This window comes from Ambystoma mexicanum, chromosome 1p (assembly GCF_040938575.1).
Source record: "Ambystoma mexicanum isolate Mex_15411 chromosome 1p, UKY_AmexF1_1, whole genome shotgun sequence".
In the NCBI taxonomy this organism is placed as follows: Eukaryota; Metazoa; Chordata; class Amphibia; order Caudata; family Ambystomatidae; genus Ambystoma; species Ambystoma mexicanum.
Genome location: NC_090921.1, coordinates 977,802,921 through 977,822,486, shown reverse-complemented (window position 1 = coordinate 977,822,486; position 19,566 = coordinate 977,802,921). Strand labels below are relative to the sequence as shown.

General features: G+C 47.2%; 1 protein-coding gene across 2 annotated transcripts in view; it reads right to left on the bottom strand.

Moving 5' to 3' along the window:
- The window catches only part of ADGRG5 (adhesion G protein-coupled receptor G5), a 651,384-nt gene that overhangs the window by 564,985 nt on the left and 66,833 nt on the right, over positions 1-19,566 (bottom strand). For both annotated transcript variants that reach the window (XM_069654199.1, XM_069654209.1), the window contains exon 2: positions 3,488-3,577. In XM_069654199.1, the coding sequence (XP_069510300.1) occupies positions 3,488-3,563 (76 nt within the window). In that variant the 5' untranslated portion in view covers positions 3,564-3,577. The remainder of the gene's footprint in view (positions 1-3,487; positions 3,578-19,566) is intronic.

Below are 19,566 nucleotides of genomic sequence, written 5' to 3'. Positions count from 1 at the left end.
GGGGAGAGTGGAGGAGAAGAGTAGGAGGAGGGAATGGGAAGGGTGAGAGAGGGGAGGCAGGAGAGGGGGGAGATAGTCAGGGGAAAGAATAAGGAGGGGGAAGCAGAAGGGGGGAGGGGTTTCAAGGAGGAGAATGGAGGAGGAGAGATTTAAGGGAAGTGCGGAATGAAGTGAAGGTGGGGGTAGAACGGATATCAAGAGGAAGGGAGTTCCAGTGTAGAGGTGCTAGGAGTTGGAAGGAGTGGAAACGGGAGGAGGCACAAGGGGACGGAGGTACAGTGAGAAGGAAATGGTCAGCGGACCAAAGGGAACGGGAGGGGGAGTAGAAGGTGAGAAGGGAGGAGAGATAAGGGGGAGCGAGACCATGGAGAGATTTGAAGACAAGAAGTTGGGAGTGAAAAGGAAGCCAGCCAAGGTAAGAGAGAGAGGTAGAGATGGAGTCACGGGAGGTAAGGAGACAGAAGGTGCGAACAGCAGAGTGGTAGATGGATTTAAGAGGGGCAAGATGAGAAGTAGGGAAGAGCAGTAGAAGAGGCGGGAGAAGATGAGGGAGGAGATTAAGAGTTTGGTAGAGTGGAAAGTGAGAGAGGGTTGGATTTTGTGAATATTGAAGAGTTGGTAGCGACAGGTGCGAGAAGTGAGGGAGATATGTTGGGAGAAGGAGACACAGGAGTCAAAGAGGAGTCAAAGAGAACGCCTAAATTACGAGCTTGAAGAGGGATAGGAAGATTGGAGGGAGGAAAGTGGATGAATGGGGGAGGAGAGGGAGAGGGAGAGGGAAGAGAGTCAGAGGGAAAGAATACGACTTCGGTCTTGTCAGTGTTAAGAGAGAGAAAGCGGGAAGACATCCAGTTCTTAATGGCAGTAAGGCAGGAAGAGAGTTTTTGATGAAGGTCAGATGAGAAGGGGGAGAAAGAGAGAAAGAGTTGAGTGTCGTCGGCATAGAAGTGGTGGGAGATGCCAAACGAGTAGATAACAGGAGCAATGAGGGAGGTGTAAAGAGAGAAGAGGAAAGGACCAAGTACCGAACCTTGGGGTACGCCATATTCAAGAGGATAGGTAGGAGAGGACCGGCCACCCCAGGAGACAGTAAAGGAGCGGGAAGAGAGGTAAGAGGATAACCAGTTGAGAACAGAGCCTTTGAAGCCAAAGGAGGAAAGAGTGTGAAGGAGGAGGGGATGATCAACAGTGTCAAAGGCTGCAGAGAGATCGAGGAGAATAAGGACAGAGGATTGTTTGGCATGGCGAGCAGAAAGAAGGGAGTTAAGGATAGAGGTGAGAGCACTTTCAGTGGAATGTTTGGGACGGAAGCCTGATTGGTAGGGTGGTAGGAGAGAGGAATTAGTGACAAAGGATGAGAGTTGAGAGTAGGCAAGGCGCTCAAGAAGCTTGGAGAGCAATGGGAGAAGAGAGATAGGTCTGAAGTTAGAGGTGAGAAGTGGATCAGCAGAAGGTTTCTTCAGAATAGGGATGATCGTAGCATGCTTGAAAGCAGGGGGAAAGGTAGCTGAGGAGAGACAGATGTTGAAGAAGGAGGTGAGGTAGGGGACAAGAAGCGGGTAAATCTTAGGGATGAGAAGGGAAGGGAGAGGGTCAGTTGGGGCGGACGTGGGGTGGGATTTGGATAGGACGGTGGAGACTTCGGAAGGGGAGACGGGAGAGAAGATGGACATGCAGGATGAGGGAAGGGGGAGGAGAAGATGTGAAATCTGAGGGGTGTGGATTTTTTGCCAAAGGGTAAGAATCTTAGAGGAGAAGAAGTTAGCGAAATCAGAAGGAGAGAGTGAAGAATTGGAGGAGGGATCAGGAGTAGGGGGAGAGAGAAGTCGAGAGAGAGTTTGGAAGATACGGTGAGGGTGAGTGGCTTGAGATTAGAGTAGGTTAGAGTAGTAAGAGGATTTAGCTGAGGCAAGGCAAGAGTCGTAGATTGTGTGGTAAGAGAAGTAAGAGGTTTGGTTAGAAAGCGAGGGAGTTTTGAGCCAGAGTCTCTCGAGACGTCGGAGAAGGCGCCTCATAGAGAGGAGTTGAGGAGTAAGCCAAGGTTGAGAGGGTTTACGGTTTGGGCGGAAGAGAGAAAGGGGCTTCCAAGACAAACAGGATGCCCTGGAGCTATCCTTCCTCCGCAAGGAGGTCTTATATATATGGTCTCTCAGTACTGATAGTTTTATGGACTGATCAGTTTCCCCACAGGAATGAGCACATATTGAAGGGAAGTAAAGCAGAAGGCTTAACCTACATCCAAAAAGTCAGGTCAGGAGTCAGGTCAGGAGTCAAAAGAAAGCAAAGATAAAGGGTGTCCCTCAGAAGGCTATGGGAGTAAAGCAGCAAAAAGAAAAGATTTCATAACACTCCCCCAAAAGGAAATACCCTGCGCAATTTGGTACTCTCATTTCCATCAATATACCGCTACTCGTCCAAAATAGAAAATCCTGAAACTAAGATGGAATGCATAAATCTTGAATGAAAACATTTCACTCTCAGAAGAATTAATTTCTAGATATCTGGTATTCATTTCAAAAATAGAATTTCAAAGATTAACGTTTAAAGAAATCGTTTGAAAACATAAAAGTTTGAAAACCAAAAGTGAGAAAACGTCTGAAGGAATGAAGCTACCCATGAAAAGTAATCAAAAGGAAGTGGTAAGGTGACGGCAGACACGGGGTGACAACTGGTTTCAATAATAAAAAAAGTAGGAGGGCACACTTTTGGGGCGAGGAGGAGGGACTATCAGCTGGGTAAATGTTAAGAAGTAAGTGCATGGTTGCAGGGTGGGGAACATGAATTAGAAGATACAAAGGAAGATGCAACAGTGTAATAGCAGAAGGATAGAAGTCACTTTAGAAAATAACATGAACACATTCAACACCAGAGCAAGTAAAGACATATTTTCAAATTCACATTTTTCAAATCATACATCAGGGGCCCTTTATTACTTTCATTTTCGACATTTCATTTTCAAACTTTGATGTTTAAATCTTACGGTTCTCATAGTGATCATCTAATTTAATCATGAGTACAATCAAACAAAAAAGGTTACATCGAATAGTTTAAGAAATGAAAAATAATCAGTTTTGAAATGTTTCTTTGAAACACATGATGGCTCATGTAACCCTTGCATTGCTTACATCGACGCTTTCTGAATTCTGTTATACCAATAAATTCTTCAATGGGGTGACGTCACATCATAAGTACCTCCATTACCCTCATCTAACCTCTAGCCAACAATACTGTTGCTGTCTGCATTATCAGTCTTTGCCCTTTTTCACCCCTCCGATAAGTCATTTTAAAATTCAACTGTTCTGTTTATTCTGTATTTTCAAATCAAGAATTTTGTGTTTTGCAGATTTTTCAATTGGCTTTTCAAGCATTCTATCTTTCAGTCTACATTTGGAGCAGTTGCTGTGGTAGACGAATGACATAACGTATTTGAGTGTCTGTTTTCTTCCCCTCATTTATTCAACATGTTCTAGTAAATAAAATCACTTACCTTCGGCATATTGAAGGCGTATGAACAGCAGCAGGGGGACAGCAAACAACATCCTGCACCAGTTCACGGATGCCATCGGACACGACAGTCCTACGGAAGACATGGGACAGGCTTTGCTGAGTCACAAACCGTAGTATTGTCGTATTACATTGAGCAAGACTGGCAAGCTACTATTCTACAAGAGAAAGCTAGCCCTGGTCCTTCAAGTGTGAGAGACATGTTGAACAACATTTCCCTCCGATGAGGACACTGGCTTTGTTGGGAGTCACCTTTTAAGCTCAGGGAGCAGAGACTTCAGCAATCAGACCAGTTATCAAGACCAACAGAGTAGGTCCAATTCAGAAAGAAGTCCATCTGAGGATGAAAGGTGTGGTAGGTGCAAAGTGCGCCTACGACCACCCATACATTTTGCATCCATAGTGATTCACAAATATACACCTATGTATCTCATGCAATTTGCCCCTACCCTACCTTTCACTAGCAAAGGGATCTGATTCACAAACTGGTGCAAGTAGCTTGAAGTTAAAAATAAAAAGGGGTTGGGGTAAACTCTTTCCCTACATGGGGAAGCTATGCAATGTGACGTGCTATGGATGGACTTTGTAGATAAATACATGCCGGGAGTATTAAATTAATCAGTCAAGGTGATACCAAGAGAACGACCCGCCCCTTGAACGGATACAGGCTAAACTATGAGCTGAATGATGTTGTAAAATGTGAAACTGGAGAAGCTTCTAGCTAACAACTGAACACGATTTCCCCATCAGGGGAGTCTCGTGAAGTTCTAACTGTGACCATTTCAATGCCAACGCACACTTCATCGTATGGGGATTGCTCTTCTCAGGGGGGTGGAGAGAGGGAGATGGGAAAAATCGTTTTGAGGAATTCCAGTTCAAAGCTGCTAGAAGTTATATATATATGGGATACATTAATCACCGTAATCGTATTTCTGATTCTTGTATCTGCTTAGATCACATGCTGTGCATAGGCCGACATCTAGTGGAAGCTGCGGAGTATTACAGTTTGTTTTTCGAAACTCGAAAATGGGCGTCGACACAGGGCGTGCTAGTAATACTATCCCTAGTGTGACGTCCACTGTACCCAAGATCCCACACGCGTCTAGGATCCTCAGATTGTATTTTTTCTGACATGAGGTAGCATGAGGAGTAGCGTGAGTACAGATAATCCAAGCAGATAGATAGAAAGGTAAGGCTACAAGCAGCCATGCGCCTTCTCTCGGAGGGGAGGAAGGGTGGGTCGCATGTGAATCTAAGCAGATACAAGCATCAGAAATACGATTACGGTGAGTAATGTATCCCTTCTGAGGCTTGTGGAATCTGCATAGATTAGCGAGCAGTACCTGAAGAAGGAGGTGGGATGTGAGAAGGGTCATGAGCAAATAAGTGTCTTAGAACCGCTTGTCCCACTTGTGTATCTGCCTTGGAATGGGTGTCAATGCAGTAATGCTGAGTAAAAGTGTGAATAGAGCTCCAAGTAGCTGCTTTGCAAATGGTGTCAAGGGGTACATTTGCAATGAAAGCCAGAGTGGCCCCAATGCCTCTAGTAGAGTGGGCTCTTGGCGTTGAAAGGCAGAGTTCTTTCAGAGAGTGAGTAACACAGCTGGATACAGTTAATAATCCACTTCGAAATGGCACCTTTAGAGACGCGATCCCCCTCTCTGCCTGTAGCTACGGAGACAAACAGTTGATCTGTTTTCCTTAGCGGTCTGGTTTTATTTACATAGTAGAGGACCGCCCTACGCACATCTAGGGTGTGTAGTTTCACCTCAGCCGAGCTTTGAGGGTCCTGGAAGAAAGCCGGAAGCTCGATGGACTGGTTTAAGTGGAATTTAGATATAAACTTAGGTGAGAACCTAGGGTGTGTGCGTAAAACCAGTTTGTCTTTATGGACAGTAAAGAAGGGATCCTGCACTGACAGAGCCTGAATTTCACTGACCCTTCTTATAGAAGTAATAGCTACTAAGAAGGCCGTTTTATAAGTCAGGTGTTTGAGACTGCTTTTATGCATGGGCTCGAAAGGGGGTCCCATGAGCTTAGATAACACCACATTAAGGTCCCACCCTGGTGGTGGGTTCGAAATAGGAGGGTGAAGTCTCTTTACTCCTTCCATGAAGGCTTTAACTACTGGTACTTTCCACCACGAGACCTTGTTATGGGAAGTGGTGTATGCCGACAGGGCTGCCAGGTGTACTTTCAGTGAGTTAAAAACCAATCCTGCGTCTAGCAGGTGGAGCATGTATGTAACAATAGTGGAAGGAGTGCAATCAACTGGGTTGATTTGTCTACTCTGGCACCAGATAACGAATCTCTTCCACTTGTCAAAGTAACAGTGCCTTGTGTTTGGTTTCCTAGATTCCTTTAGGATGTCCATACACCTCTGTGGTAAATTGAGATGTCCAAACTCTATGACCTTAGGAGCCATGCTGCCAGGTTCATTGAGTTGGGTTGCTGATGCACTGTTTGACCTTGGTGCTGGGACAGTAGGTTGTACCAGGCTGGAAGTTTGATGGGCTCGCACACCGCCATCCTGCGTAGGTGTGGGAACCACGGTTGTCTTGCCCACATGGGAGCAACTAGGACGAGCGTCATCGACTCACTGTTCATCTTGTTCACCACCTTCCTGATAAGAGGAGTTGGTGGAAAAGCGTACGCAAACATCCCTGACCAGTTCATCCACAGGGCGTTCCCCTGGGAGTCTGTTTGGGGAAACCTGGATGCAAATTCTGGGCATTGTCTGTTTTCGCTTGTGGCGAATAAGTCTATAGTGGGGAAACCCCACTGAGAGAAGATATTTTCTACGACCTCTCTGTGTAGAACCCATTCGTGTTCCTCTGGAAGGGAGTCTCTGCTTAGAGCATCCGCTAGGGAATTGAGCTCCCCTGGAACATGTTGTGATGACAGGAAGATGTTCCGTCTGAGTGCCCATATCCAGATTTTCTGGGCAAGCTTGGACAGATTTGGCGAACGAGTCCCTCCTTGCTTGTTCAGGTAGAACATGGCTGTTGTGCTGTCCGTCGGATTTGCACTGACAGGTTTAGTAGGTGGGGCTCGAACGCTTGAAGCGCTCTGAATACTGCCAGAAGCTCTAGCAGGTTGATGTGGTTCTTGGCCACTGAGGGAGACCAGAGACCCTGAGCTGTGTGGTGGAGATGGTGAGCTTCCCACCCCGTCAGACATGCATCGGTAGTGACTACTGCCTGTACTTAAGGATCGTAAAAGGGTTTTCCCTGTGCAAGATTCTCTCTTGTCCACCAGTGAAGGCTTTGTACTAGTGTTGGCGAAACGATCACTAGATCGTCCAGCTGACCACTTGCCTGAGACCACTGTTTCGCCAACCATTCCTGCATGGGACGCATGCGCAGGCGCGCGTGGGGGACCAGGTAAATACACGACGCCATCATGCCCAGTAAACGCATTGCTTTGCGTACCGTTATTTGGTGACCGGACTGATATTGCGGAATTTGCAGTAGTATATTCCGAATTCTTTCCTCTGAAGGAAAGGTCAACCCCTCTTGAGTATCTAGGATTGCTCCTAGGAACTGTTTGGAGGTGCTTGGCACCAGGCTTGACTTTTTCTCGTTGATTGAGAAGCCTAATTCGTGGAGGAGGTCGATAGTCCTTTGAATGTTTGTCCTGCAAATTACTGGGGTTTCCCCCGTTATGAGCCAGTCGTCCAGATAAGGGTACACCGGGATTGCCTCCCTGTGTAGGTGTGCAGCCGCCACCGCCAGTACCTTGGTGAATACCCTTGGTGCCGAAGCTATCCCGAAGGGCAGTACCTTGAATTGGTAGTGCCGACTGTCCACCTTGAAGCGCAAGTACCTTCTGTGCGCTGGGAACATGGAAATATGAAAATAGGCATCTTTCATATCCAAGGTTGCCATGTAATCCCCCTTTTTTAGGAGGGGGATTATCTCTTGTAGCGTAGTCATACAAAACTTTTGGGGCTTGACATACTTGTTGGCAGGCCGTAAGTCCAATACTGGGCGCATTGTCAAATCTTTTTTTGGCACAAGGAAGTAAGTTGAATAAATACCCTTGTTTACCTGGTGTCCCGGGACAAGTTCTATCGCGTCCTTTGCTAGCAGAATGGCGATCTCCTCGAGGATAATCTTCGGTGTTCTAAAGAGTGTACTCTTTGTCGTAGAGGATGGTTCCGGGGACGCTGCAGTAGTTCTATACAGTACCCTGTGGATACTGTTGACAGCACCCATCTGTCTGATGTGATCCCTTCCCAAGCCTGGGTGAAGTTGGAAATGCGTCCCCCTACTGGGGTTGCGTGAGAAGGGACCCTGAACTGAGGTTCACTGCTTTGGTGGAGGCGTGCCGCCTCCTTTGCTGGGGCTGCCTCTGCCTTTACCACGTCCTCTCCTATTACCCCTGCAGTAACCCTGGGTAGACTGTTGGCTGTTGTTCCACTGTGTACCCTGCCCCTGGGAATAGTTAGATCCTCTCTGGGAATTTTGGCTGCGTGGGCGACGAAAATTACTATTCCCTCTCTGGTTAGGGGGTTTATTGGTTAACTGGCCAAGGGACTTGAGTGTCTCGTATTCGTCCTTGGCATTCTTCAGTGCGTCCTCGACCGCCTTACCAAACAACAGATCGGCTTCCACCGGTTTGTCCAACAATGATGCCTGGGTTTCTGCCTTAAAACCAGACTGCCGTAACCACGCATGTCTCTTGATAACAGTGCCTTCTGCTATCAATCTGCCTGTGTTGTCCGCGGCGTCAAAGGTTGCTTTTAAAATGCAACCAGACACGGCTCTACCCTCTGCGGAAATCCGAGCTAACTGGCCCTTTAAGGGTTCCGGTGCAGAGGCTATGAGTGCCGCGACTTCTTCCCACTGATGGCAGTTGTAGCTGGCCAACAGGGTGGTGGAGTTTTCAATCCTTGCCTGATAGGCGGACGTTGAGGCTACTTTCCCGCCGAAACCATATCGTTTTTTGCTCTCCTTGTCTGGAGGAGCTTCGGACGATGACAAGGGTGTTCCAGCCCTCTTACGAGTGTTAGTGACAACTAGGGAGTCTGGCTTCAGATGTCCTCTTATATAGAGAGGGTCAGACTGGGCTGCCCTGAAAAGTTTTTCAACTCTGGGATTGACTGCTCTGGTGAGGTTCGGGTTCACCAGGGACGGGTCTATTCTTCGCTGAATAGACTTGAGGATAGGGATGGTCTGGGCAACAGGCCTCCTTTCTCCTACTAACTCCTCGGTGAAGTCCCTCTCCTTCTGGACACCGTGGGTGTCAATATGGAAATGTTCTGCTGCACGTGCAAGAACCTCGTTCAGGAGGGGTTGGTTATCGACAGGGGAGTCGGTAACCGGGGGTTCCTTTTCTACCGGGGAATCTACTCTGTAGGTTTCGGGGTGTTCTTCCTCCTCTTCTTGGTCCTCATCGTCCCCATAGTAGCCCGTCCCGGGTTTGCTCTTCTACCATGCCAAAATCTTGGTCCTCACCAAAGGAAGTCTCTCCTTGATATAGTGAGTATGGTCGTGAGTATGGTTGTACCTCGAAGGGGTCTGTAGACCTCATCGGTGTCTCAAACCGGGGCTTCTTACTCGGGGGGATAGGATCATTAGAGCCTGAGGGTGTAGCCCCTTGTGGATCATATGAAAGGAAATGGTCTGGATTTTTATCGTAAAAGTCTGCCAAGGAAGACATCCTTGACATGACCCTATCTATGTCATCACTGGACTATTTTTTGGAACTGGGAATGACTCTCTCAGAAAGTTTTGGAGATTTATCTTGAGTAGATTTGCTCTTTGAAATATCAGCAGACCTGGTCTTGTCTGCCTGTTTAGGAGGAGTGGAGTGTTTTACAGGTGTGGAAGAGTGCAGAGGCTGCTTCTTCTGCTGTTTTCCCCCCTCCCCGTGAGTGGAAAAGTGTTTTCCCTGTCCCTTTGTGGCTCCGGAGGTTTTCGACGCCTGGCGTCGAGGATCGGGGGTAGAGTCCCTGTCCTTCGACCATGGGGCCGTGCTGATCTTGTCTGCGGGCTCCGACTCCTGGAGTGCGGCCTGGGGGTGGAAGTCGTCTTCGTCTTCCGACAATCGAACTTCCGTTAGCGTAGGGAGCGAGGCACTCTTGGCAAGAGTGGATGATTGCCTGGAGTCATGCGGCGATCTCGAACGCCCAGAGGACACCGATTCGGACCGTTCTGTTCTGTGCCTCTTTCCGAGCACTCGACGTCGTCGAGTCTCGGTTTGACTTCGTGTGTTTAGTGTGGGTGGTGTGTGAAGCGCCTGTGTCGCCGCGGGTCTTCCCCATAGCCGCCCTGTCGGACGACCTTCCGAGGTCGGGGACCTGCGCTCGGCTGTCTTTCGACGCCGTAATGCCCTCGCCGTCCGAAAGCACGGCGTCGCTGCCATCGCTGAAGGCACCCTCCGCTGCCATGGCCGCCTGCCTGGCGTGGTGGGCCCAACGCTTCGTCGAACGGTCCTTAAGTGTCTTAGGTTTAAACCTACTACACGCTCTGCAGTTCGCTTCGGGGTGGTCCCTCGGCAAGCAGAGATTGCACGTGGCGTGCCCGTCGACCCAAGGGTATTTGTGATTGCACTTGGGGCAGAATTGAAAAGGGGTACCCTCCATACGCACCTTGAGGCAGCGGGCTGTTAAGTGTAGGAAATGTATAAGGTGTACCTGTATACCAAGAGTGTAGAGTATGTCCAACCCCCCACTCTCCCTACTTGCAGGGCCGAAGCCAGAGGCCTTCCAAAGCCCGGGCCGAGGCCAGAGGCCTTCCGAGGCCCAAATCCGTCGTGCAGCAGCCGACGATCGATTTCTTCTCCAGCCGGCGTCGAGTGTCGAAGTTCGACGTTGGGATGGGGAAGGATGTCAATAAATCAATATTTTAGCAAAAGTATGGCTAAGGCCAGGGGACTCCGCAAAATGCTTCCGACCAGTATGGCGGAAAAAAACAATCTGAGGATCCTAGACGCGTGAGGGATCTTGGGTACAGTGGACGTCACACTAGGGATAGTTTACTAGCATGCCCTGTGTCGACGCCCATTTTCGAGTTTCGAAAAACAAACTGTAATACTCCGCAGCTTCCACTAGATGTCGGCCTATGCACAGCATGTGATCTAAGCAGATTCCACAAGCCTCAGAAATATATAATATATATATATATATATATATATATATATATATATATATATATATATATATGTCAATGAGAAGCGTCTTCAGCTTCGTTCTGTAGTGCTCTGCCTTTGTTTTTTCCTGACTTGTATTTTTGAAAAAAATTCATAAAACTGAATAAAAAATAAAAATAAATGTACTTAAAACTGGTGTCAAACTTTGGGGAACTTTCAGGGAATTTTTTTATTTAAAGTTATGTTTGCTTCTGTTGACTTCTCCACATTCCAAATCTGGTTTATAGAGCTGCAATGTAACAGAAATGTGTACAGATAGCACAGACGGTAAGCTGTTACTAGCCCCAGGAAAGGAAAATAATCTACATTTGAAAAACATATTGCAAGCTATTGTAAAGGGAGACAGTTATTGATTTAGAACTGTAAGCCTGAAAATGAGCTAAAATGCAAACCATCTACAGGAGAAAGAAAATGAATGCCAGAGAACAAAAATGCATTTACTCATTTGTTTTTTTTTATACTTTGCTATCAAGCACAATTAGCTTTAATAAATCCTGGCATTTGATATAACGAACAATTTTGTACCAGTGGGCCTTGGATTTTTTGGCCCAGATTGGTACTCTTAGATGACGACAGACGAAATCCCCTGGAGCAACTGGACAATCTAAGAAATGGTTTGTCTTTATAGGGATTTGCTGACGTGTAGGCCCATGGCTCAAAAGATACCCCCTGGCCCACTGGGAAATGATCTGTTTTATTCAAAGGCCAGTACGGAAGATTTAAGACAAGCCTATTTGTTTTGTTTATTGTCTTTTGTTAAATGTTATCCTGGCTCTGTCCTGGTACAGAGTGTGACAAATCATCTTGCGGGGCACCAGTGGTCCAGGGATGAATATTGGTTTCTTAACCATCAATCAGCCCCACACCTCTAGTACACCAGAAGGGATCAGAACAGATTGGAAACAAAGGTCAATTATAAACCTTGTTGTCCTTTTTTGGTAAAGTGGACAAACAGCAGGCTTATCTCTGCAAGGTTGTGGATCGTTTGTTAGTTGCAACATAGCGAAAATGTCCTTTAAGGTGGCTGTCGGTGGAAGCTTGTCGATGCACTCCTCCTAGCTTTTTCACTGAGCTTGTGTCGTCCTTTAAGGTGGACACCCAAAGCTGAGGAAAGTGTTGCAGATAACTGCATTGACTTTGGTTTGGTTCAGAGACTCTCTGGCACTTCCCACCTAGGAAGCTTGTTGCAGAGCCTAGCAGGGCTGGCTGAGTACCGGCTCTGGAGCTGCTGGAGGGTCCTCTGGATTCAGTATCTCCCCTCTGCTCCCTGGCAGATGTTTCGGGGAGGGATAGTGCTTCCCTCATGGAAATCCCAACCTTCCTTCACTGGCAGAAGTTATAAGGCAGACTGTACCTTCAGCCAGGGTCCAATAATGAGTTCTTGTTACTCCTTGCAATGTCTCCAGATGAGCTGCTCAAAAGAGCCACAGTGATTGGTGTAGGCTATGCCTATCTTAATGAACCAATCCCAGGTCCCCACCAACAATCTCTTGTATGCATGAGGTCATAACCAGAGTTTTTTTCAACAGAAAAGGTAAAGGGACTAGGGGTACCAGCCACGCCGGTGCCTCCAACAAGCCCTCTGGAAGCACTCCAGGCCCTAAGGCTCTGAAACTGTTCAAACTGGCAATCTCTTTGGACCTCGATCGGGTAGTCGCTGAGACTATCTCGGGATCAAGAAGATCATTACCCAACAGACATGGGACAGAGAGGGAATCTTTCAGCGCGACACAGCGCTGGGTCTTTCACTTCGCCAGCTGAACTCTACTTTTGCCAAGGGGCACTTAGTCTTTCATCAAACCCACTGACGCTACAATCAGGCTCATCAATATACCGGCCTGGCTATACCCACTGCCCGGTGACAGCAGTGAGGCTAGCCACAGTGTCTCGGACCACAGGAGATTTGTGTCCATTGATATACTCATATTCTAAATAGAGTTCAGTATTATTGGGAACTGGGATCTCTTCTGGAGACCGAGTACGGTTCCCACTCGGAGTAACCAATCCACATTCGTCCACTCCTTGGCCTTGTGTGAAGTCCTCCTGTAGCAGGCCCACACTAATGATGGCCTCTTCCACAAGTCCAATATTCATTATGGCTTGCTTGAGTAGGCCCTTGCAAGCAGGATGCCCTTTCAAATGGGCCAGTTCCTTACACACGAAACAACCTTTGGATGGCGAGAACGTAGGTGTCCTAGTGTTAGGAGTGTCTGTGCTCTTCTTTTCGGTGTGTACAGCTGAACTAAACATTTGGGTTGGACCTTTGTCCTTGTTAACTTTTTTGTCTGAAGATTTCTCTTCTGGTTTAGGTGTGCTTGCCTGAGCCTTTTTCTGGACTCGAGTACTTACAAACCTGCCGGCAGCCCTTGCAAGCTCCCTAGGGTCTGTAAATGTATTTTCCACAAGATGCTGGTGTAGGTAAACCTCACAATTCTTCAATACATTCTCACATGCAATTAAATTGTACATCCCTTTAAATGTGTCAACTTTGTTACCAGACACCCACCCAATCAGATATTTCAACAAGTGTGTGAACGCTTCAAATGGCTGGCCACTTTTATTTCCGAGCTCTCTGAAGCTCTTGAGATACTGTCTGGGATTTTACAGAACTTTGTGAGGAGAGCCGCCTGCATGCTCTCATAAACGGGCCTTTACTCAGGAGTTAAAGGGATGGTCTAGTAAACATTTTTATTTAAAAAATAGATACGCAACATAAAAAGAAAAATACTAGCATTCTCCGTTTTAAAATTTCCTATGTAAAATTTTGAGCTATTCAAGCTCAAAATTCGCAAAAGAAAGCACATGGGCGCATCCATTTTGCTGTGCTGGCTTTTGCTTTTGTGGCACTAATGAAGGAAAAGCCAGCCAGCTGTAGTAAACAAAGGCTACCGCTGGGTGGCTTTCCCTTCATTAGTGCTGGAGGCGGAGGACGGGGACCGGAGACCAGAGCAGGAAAGCTGCAGCTGAATCTCGGTAAGTGCTATTTATTTATTTTTTTAAAATAAGCACTAGCTGCGTTTTTTTTTCTAAGTTTTCCGGGTTGGAGGAGCCCGGAAAACTTAGAAATAAAACCGCAGCTTTAAAAACGTTGTATTTATGTTTGCGGTCGCTTTTGAAGCGACCGCAAACATAAATACAACGTTATGTGTTGGAAAACGCTGCGGTTTTCTTTCCAAGTTTCTCAGGCTCCTCCGGCTCGGAGGAGCCTGAAAAACTTGGAAAGAAAACCGCAGCGTTTTCCAACACAACCGCGTGTGTTTCTGCCTGCTGTGGCTATCACTTTGGGTCTCCGGTGCTCCCAGGGGAACACCGGAGACCCAAAGTGAAAGCCACAACAGGCAGAAACACACGCGGTTATGTTTACATGCCGCTTAGTGTTTCTACCTGCAGCTGATTTCCCATTTGGGGCTCTCGGGCTCCCCGTGGGGAGCCCGAGAGCCCCAAATGGGAAAGCAGATTCAGGTAGAAACAACGCGGTTGTTTTCCGCAATGCCGCATTGTTTCTGCCTGAATCTGCTTTACCATTTGGGGCTCTCGGGCTCCCCGGGAGCCCGAGAGCCCCAAATGGTAAAGCAGATTCAGGCAGAAACAACGCAGTTGTGTTGGAAAACGCTGCGTTTCTTGAATCTGAAAAGCATGTCTTTCTCCTTCGTGCCTGTACTTCTATTTCCTTTCTTTACCCTATCTCTGCATTGCTCTTCTGAATATAGACCATCTGTGAAAGATCGACTCGCCAGGAACACTCAACACCAGATAAGCAGATCTCAAGGTGTCTTTATTTGAAGGATCATCAGGGTAACCACAATTTGTGCATTGCAGGCACTAAGTTCTCCTCTTTCTCTTCTGTGGGTTTTCTTCCTCTGGGTACTTGTGTGTCACGGAGTATAACCTGTGGTGCCTTTGGCATTGATGGTCTTTCCGCCATTAGCGTACCGTCATGTTTTCACCCTGAACATGCTGTAACGCGATAGTCCAACCGTCAGACTGGATTTCTTCTCCGGGCCAATGCAGTGCAGCACGTTTCAACCCCGACTTTGTTCTACGGGTAAGACGCTAGTGATCACGGATCCTCCTTGTCCTTTTGAGCCTCTTGCTCGCCTCTCGCTTGCCTCTTTGTTTTCCTGTGCCCTCCACCCCCCATTTTTGGGCTATGGATCTTTTCTCTGTGGTTCCTCTCGTCTCCCTGGTTCTCCGGATTCTCTCTCAGCTCTCTGGTTCCATTCCTCCCTCGATCCTCCTGTTCGTTTCTGCTGTTTCATTTGGACTCACAGTGCAAGCACCTTGTCTGTTCCTTCCTGGCAGGCCTTGGATTTGAGGCATACAAAGCATTGTTCTTGCTTCCTGAACTTTTACTTGGACAACCAATTAATCTTTGCTCCGACACTCCAGTTTTATTTTGCCTTCATTGGCTTTTTCCCCCAGCCCGGCAGTACCGAGCAAGGGGCCCTTAGTCTGCTTGGCCTGGTAAGCAGGCATAGTGGCTTCCCTCCGTGACAGACCCTATCTCTTTAAAGACAGAAAGACCTCCAGAAAGAAGAAGAAGGGAAGGAAGGATTTGAAGAAAGGATCCCCCTCTTCTAGCAAGGAAGGATAACGTGAGGAGCAAGGGGACTATTCCGACAGTTGTGACAATGTGGTCTTCAATAGGATCAGATATATTCCATCGGCTATACTTCCTGTTTCTCTTCTAGTTGCAACAAAATAGCCAACAACAGTCATTCATGTTGTCACCCTTTTATACACGCTTCCTCCTCCATGATAGGCCTCCGGGTTCCTTCCTCAATTACTCCCTCCCTCTTTCTTGTCATAAAGGCTGTCCTAATCAAACAGGCAACCCCTTCTTCCTCCCTCTCCCTCTCTCTCTCTGATGTTGAATGGAGTGCTGCCCCAACAGTTCTGTGGCATGCACGTGATGCTAAGTTTGCTTTGTGGACCCCGGCTTCTCCTGGTGCATCCCTGATGTTGCCCCCAGCCCTCCCTGGTTCCATCGGTAGCTGTTCGGGTGCAGCCCGGAGGGTCACCCGCATTTGAAACCCGCTGTTCGATGGTGTGGCAGCTCCCCCCTCCTCGGCTTTTGGCCCAGCCTCCTCCAGGTAGGCCCGGGTAGACCTTCATCTTCCACCAGCGGCAGAAGCTTCTATCCTGTGTTCCATTGCTCTGCTCCCACGAGCTGGTGTCCTTGCTGAGCTCACTTTTCCCGTCGTGGCCCTCTTCTGGCAGGCCCGGGCGGACCTCCATCTTCCGGTGGCAACTGGAGTTGCTGTTCCGCATTCTGTTGTTCTGTTCCCACGAGTGGTTGGTGGTGTCCTCACTGTGCCTTTCCTCCCCGGCAACCCCCAGATCCTCACACTGTGTCTCAATGTGATTGCGTGAGGCATGACAAATGAGCAGCAGCCATGGTCTACTAGTGCCTTGGCACAATTGTGCGTGGCATGCTGAAGAGTGGCACAGACTTCCTTCCCAGCCTTTCCTTGTCTTAGCCCTTTGAGAATGGGAAAACGTCAGTCAAAGCAAGTTCCACTTCCTCCTAAAGGGAAATCTGCCTATTTTATGCGCATACATTATTCGCCCAAGACATGCACGTTTCTGGATTAAAGGCATTATTTGTCATGCAGTGATATCACTAAGCTATTCCCAGAGAAGGTACATTAGATTTCAATAAAATCGTTTATTGACAGGGTGCTTTAGAATCCAGCTGGTGCAAAAGTACATCAGAAGCAGTGGGATGCATTTTTCGACTGGTACACTGAACCTAATAGGAAATGCACCACATTTAAAAGCAGACCTGTTAAAGATGCTGAGGGAAGTTGCAGGAGCATCTAAATGAGTTAAAGGGCTACAGGGCAAATGTTGCCCTCCGTAAGAATAAGAAAGCCTATAGTTGGCTTTATCCAGCACTTCAAAGAGTACCCCACTTAAAGAATCTCCTGTAGATAATAGCAACAGTTTTAATCCTGCTGTACTAAATCCGATCTTTGATTAGTCACAACTGCAGGCATCGCCATTTGGGTCTAACCAAAGCATTTCCCACCTCTACATGCCCCCGGTAAAGGTGGATTGACCAATTTAGGGGATCCCTTAGACCAGGATTGATGCTTGAAGGTGTCTGTGAACAGGCCTATAATTAGGGTCGTAATTGGGGTTGGGATTTAACGAATCCGGTATTCCATTACCGGTAACGTTAATCCCTTAACGCACAACGTGTAATGAGGCCCTTAAGCTTGGATGGGCACTGACTCCTTCATAGCTGCCACCATATCATTCATGCCTGCAAGCACCCTTTGCTCTAGGAAATAATCCTCCCTCCCCTCATACACAAGGCTGCACCCCTCTGTATTGTAAGAGTGAAATGTTTACTGTGTGGGAAAGAACCCCAGAAATGTAGCAGTAGGGAGAGCCTAATCAACCAGGGGGAGACACCTGTCTAATGACCCTACTCATGTCTGTCTTGTGATACTAAAAATTCATTGTCAGTTCCAGAGAGTTTCCTGAGTTGATGAGAGTTTGGGCACAACCAGACAGCACTTGGAGAGGCCAAACATCAAAGAACGTTATTGTTACATACGTGTTGACATTTTCTTGGCTCTGGGGGTGGCTTATCTATGAGGTTTAAGAATGGAATGCTACTCTGATGTTTAGAATCCTCTCGATATTGGAAGCATCATTTCAAATCAGATATTGGATAACACTCCAACAAAAAGCCTGTGTTTGCACCCAAAGGTGCCAGTAGCAGTCTGAACGGATGCTAGTGAGAGTCAAAAAAGAACCAGTTAGCCATTCTGACTTGGCCACATTTCTTCTGTCAAGTCTCCTCCTCTTCATAGTACACCACCTCCCAGATTTGGAGAGCAGGAGGAGCAGCTGATCCATAAATCATTCATAGTTTTGCAGCAGGCCCACAACAATTTTACAGCAATAAGCTTTGTGAAGGTAACGTAACGCCCTCGCTCCTTGTTGCATGTTGGAGATTTGCATGTTGTGGTGTATGTGATTGTAAAATGCACTATGGGAGGAAGTTTGAATGTTTGTGGGAATGTAAACACATGATGTGAATGTGGGAGGGTGCAGGAGGAGTCCAATAGGGTTAGGCTGGTAATGTGTAGTCATTCTAGAATAAGCTGTTGCACATGCAAAACCTTTGTGTTCTCTGTACCATTTGCCAATAATACATGAAAAGCATGCATCTACTAGGTTACTGTGGAACATTACCATGGTAGTGCTTTGGCAGCAGATATACCTGTTGTACCACTGCACCGCTTTGTGGACTAAGAGGAGGTCCTTGACATGCCTGTTGATGACATTCCCAGGGGAGGATAAGAGCTAAGGTAGGTATTGTGAAGGTTTTGCAGAGGTGCCCAGTCCAGCGCTCATAGAGGATGAACCCAAGCAGGGGTAAATCAGTCAGTTAGGCCCAGCACACGGATAATTAATCTGACCAGATGGCACAGCACGAGACCACATGACCTGCAGGGTGTGCACCTTCTACTGCTTTTCTAAGAAGCCATTGAAATGAATGCTTTCTTTTTTTTATATTTGTAAAGCACTACTGGCCCATCAGGCATCTAAACATTGGGAGGGAGTAGTTAGTAGTCAGAATATTTAAAGTGTCAGGAGCTGGTCAATGCCTCAACCATCCCCTGAAAAGAAGCTCCAGAGCCTAGCAACTAGGACGTGAATGGAGAATGCCATAGCCTTAGCAGAATTGAAGAGGGAGATCTTTGCCTGAAGTTGAGGCTTGGAATCCAGGTCTCTACCAAGCAGCTACAATTTGATTTTGTTCTGCAGGTACAAAGGGGTGGGACCAAGGAGTCCTTTGCAGAATGGGATAAAGGCCTTAAATGAAATCCTTGGTTTTACTGCGAGCCACTGCAGTCTCCTCAAGACCGGCTTGATGTGTTCCCTCCTTGGAAAGATGATCCCCATTCAAACAGCCGGGTTTAAAAGAACCTGGAGACAAATTATGATGTTTAGTTGGCAGCAAGAAGCAGGGCATAAAAATAGTCCAGCTTGGTACCAATAATGGCCTGCGCTATCATTGCACAAGTTTAATCTGGCCGAGGAGCATGAGGTGGAAACTGGTCAAGATTGTGTTTGGATAGGCTGTCATGGACAGTGAGAAGTTATGAAGGATGAATAGTGGCTAAAGATTTCACCTGTTTTTGAGTGTAGGGTGCTGCATTCATGAAGGGCCTTCGCGCATACCAAAAGGATGAAGTTCTCAAAGGTTTAGATGTATTTACAAAATCTAAAATATCAAGGAAACTCCCCATATTTCTATTGTGCCCAAAAGAAAATGTTTCTTGCAAGGCACTTGGCTTTGGGCTCGTCCTGGCCCCTGACTACAGTCCAAAATAATTGGATTACAGGTTTTTTGGATTGCTAAACACTCTTCCGTCATGCAATCCAGATTCGTCCAGGTCAAAATTTTATATATACGGCAAAGTCTTTGTTTCCTTTTGTAGTCCCAGGCATAGTGTTGTTCCTGTGTCACCAGCTGCCACACTACAACTGACATAGCATTCTTGACCCAGCGCTGTCTTGTTCCTCCTCCCAGCTCTAATAACTGTATACTGCTGACCTGGCCCATTGTAACATTGATATGATATGATGTGATATGGCATTTATAAGGCGCCTATACACAAGTGTTTCAAGGCGCGAACCTTCCCATTCTGATTAAACCATGCCATTCTGATTGACTAAATAGGTTGCCAGTCCTCCTCCCACCTTCGAAATCTAAGTGAAGATCTCTCCCCCTTCATTCTGATGGTTTGGGTCTATCACTTCCCCTGGGCAGCCAGTCTCTGCTTCCCTTTACCACGTGGGTTCCTCGGCCTCACCAAGTATGTTTCTCTTTCCAACTTCCTAACAATACCCTTCTCGAAACAATAATATGCTCTCTCCCGCTCT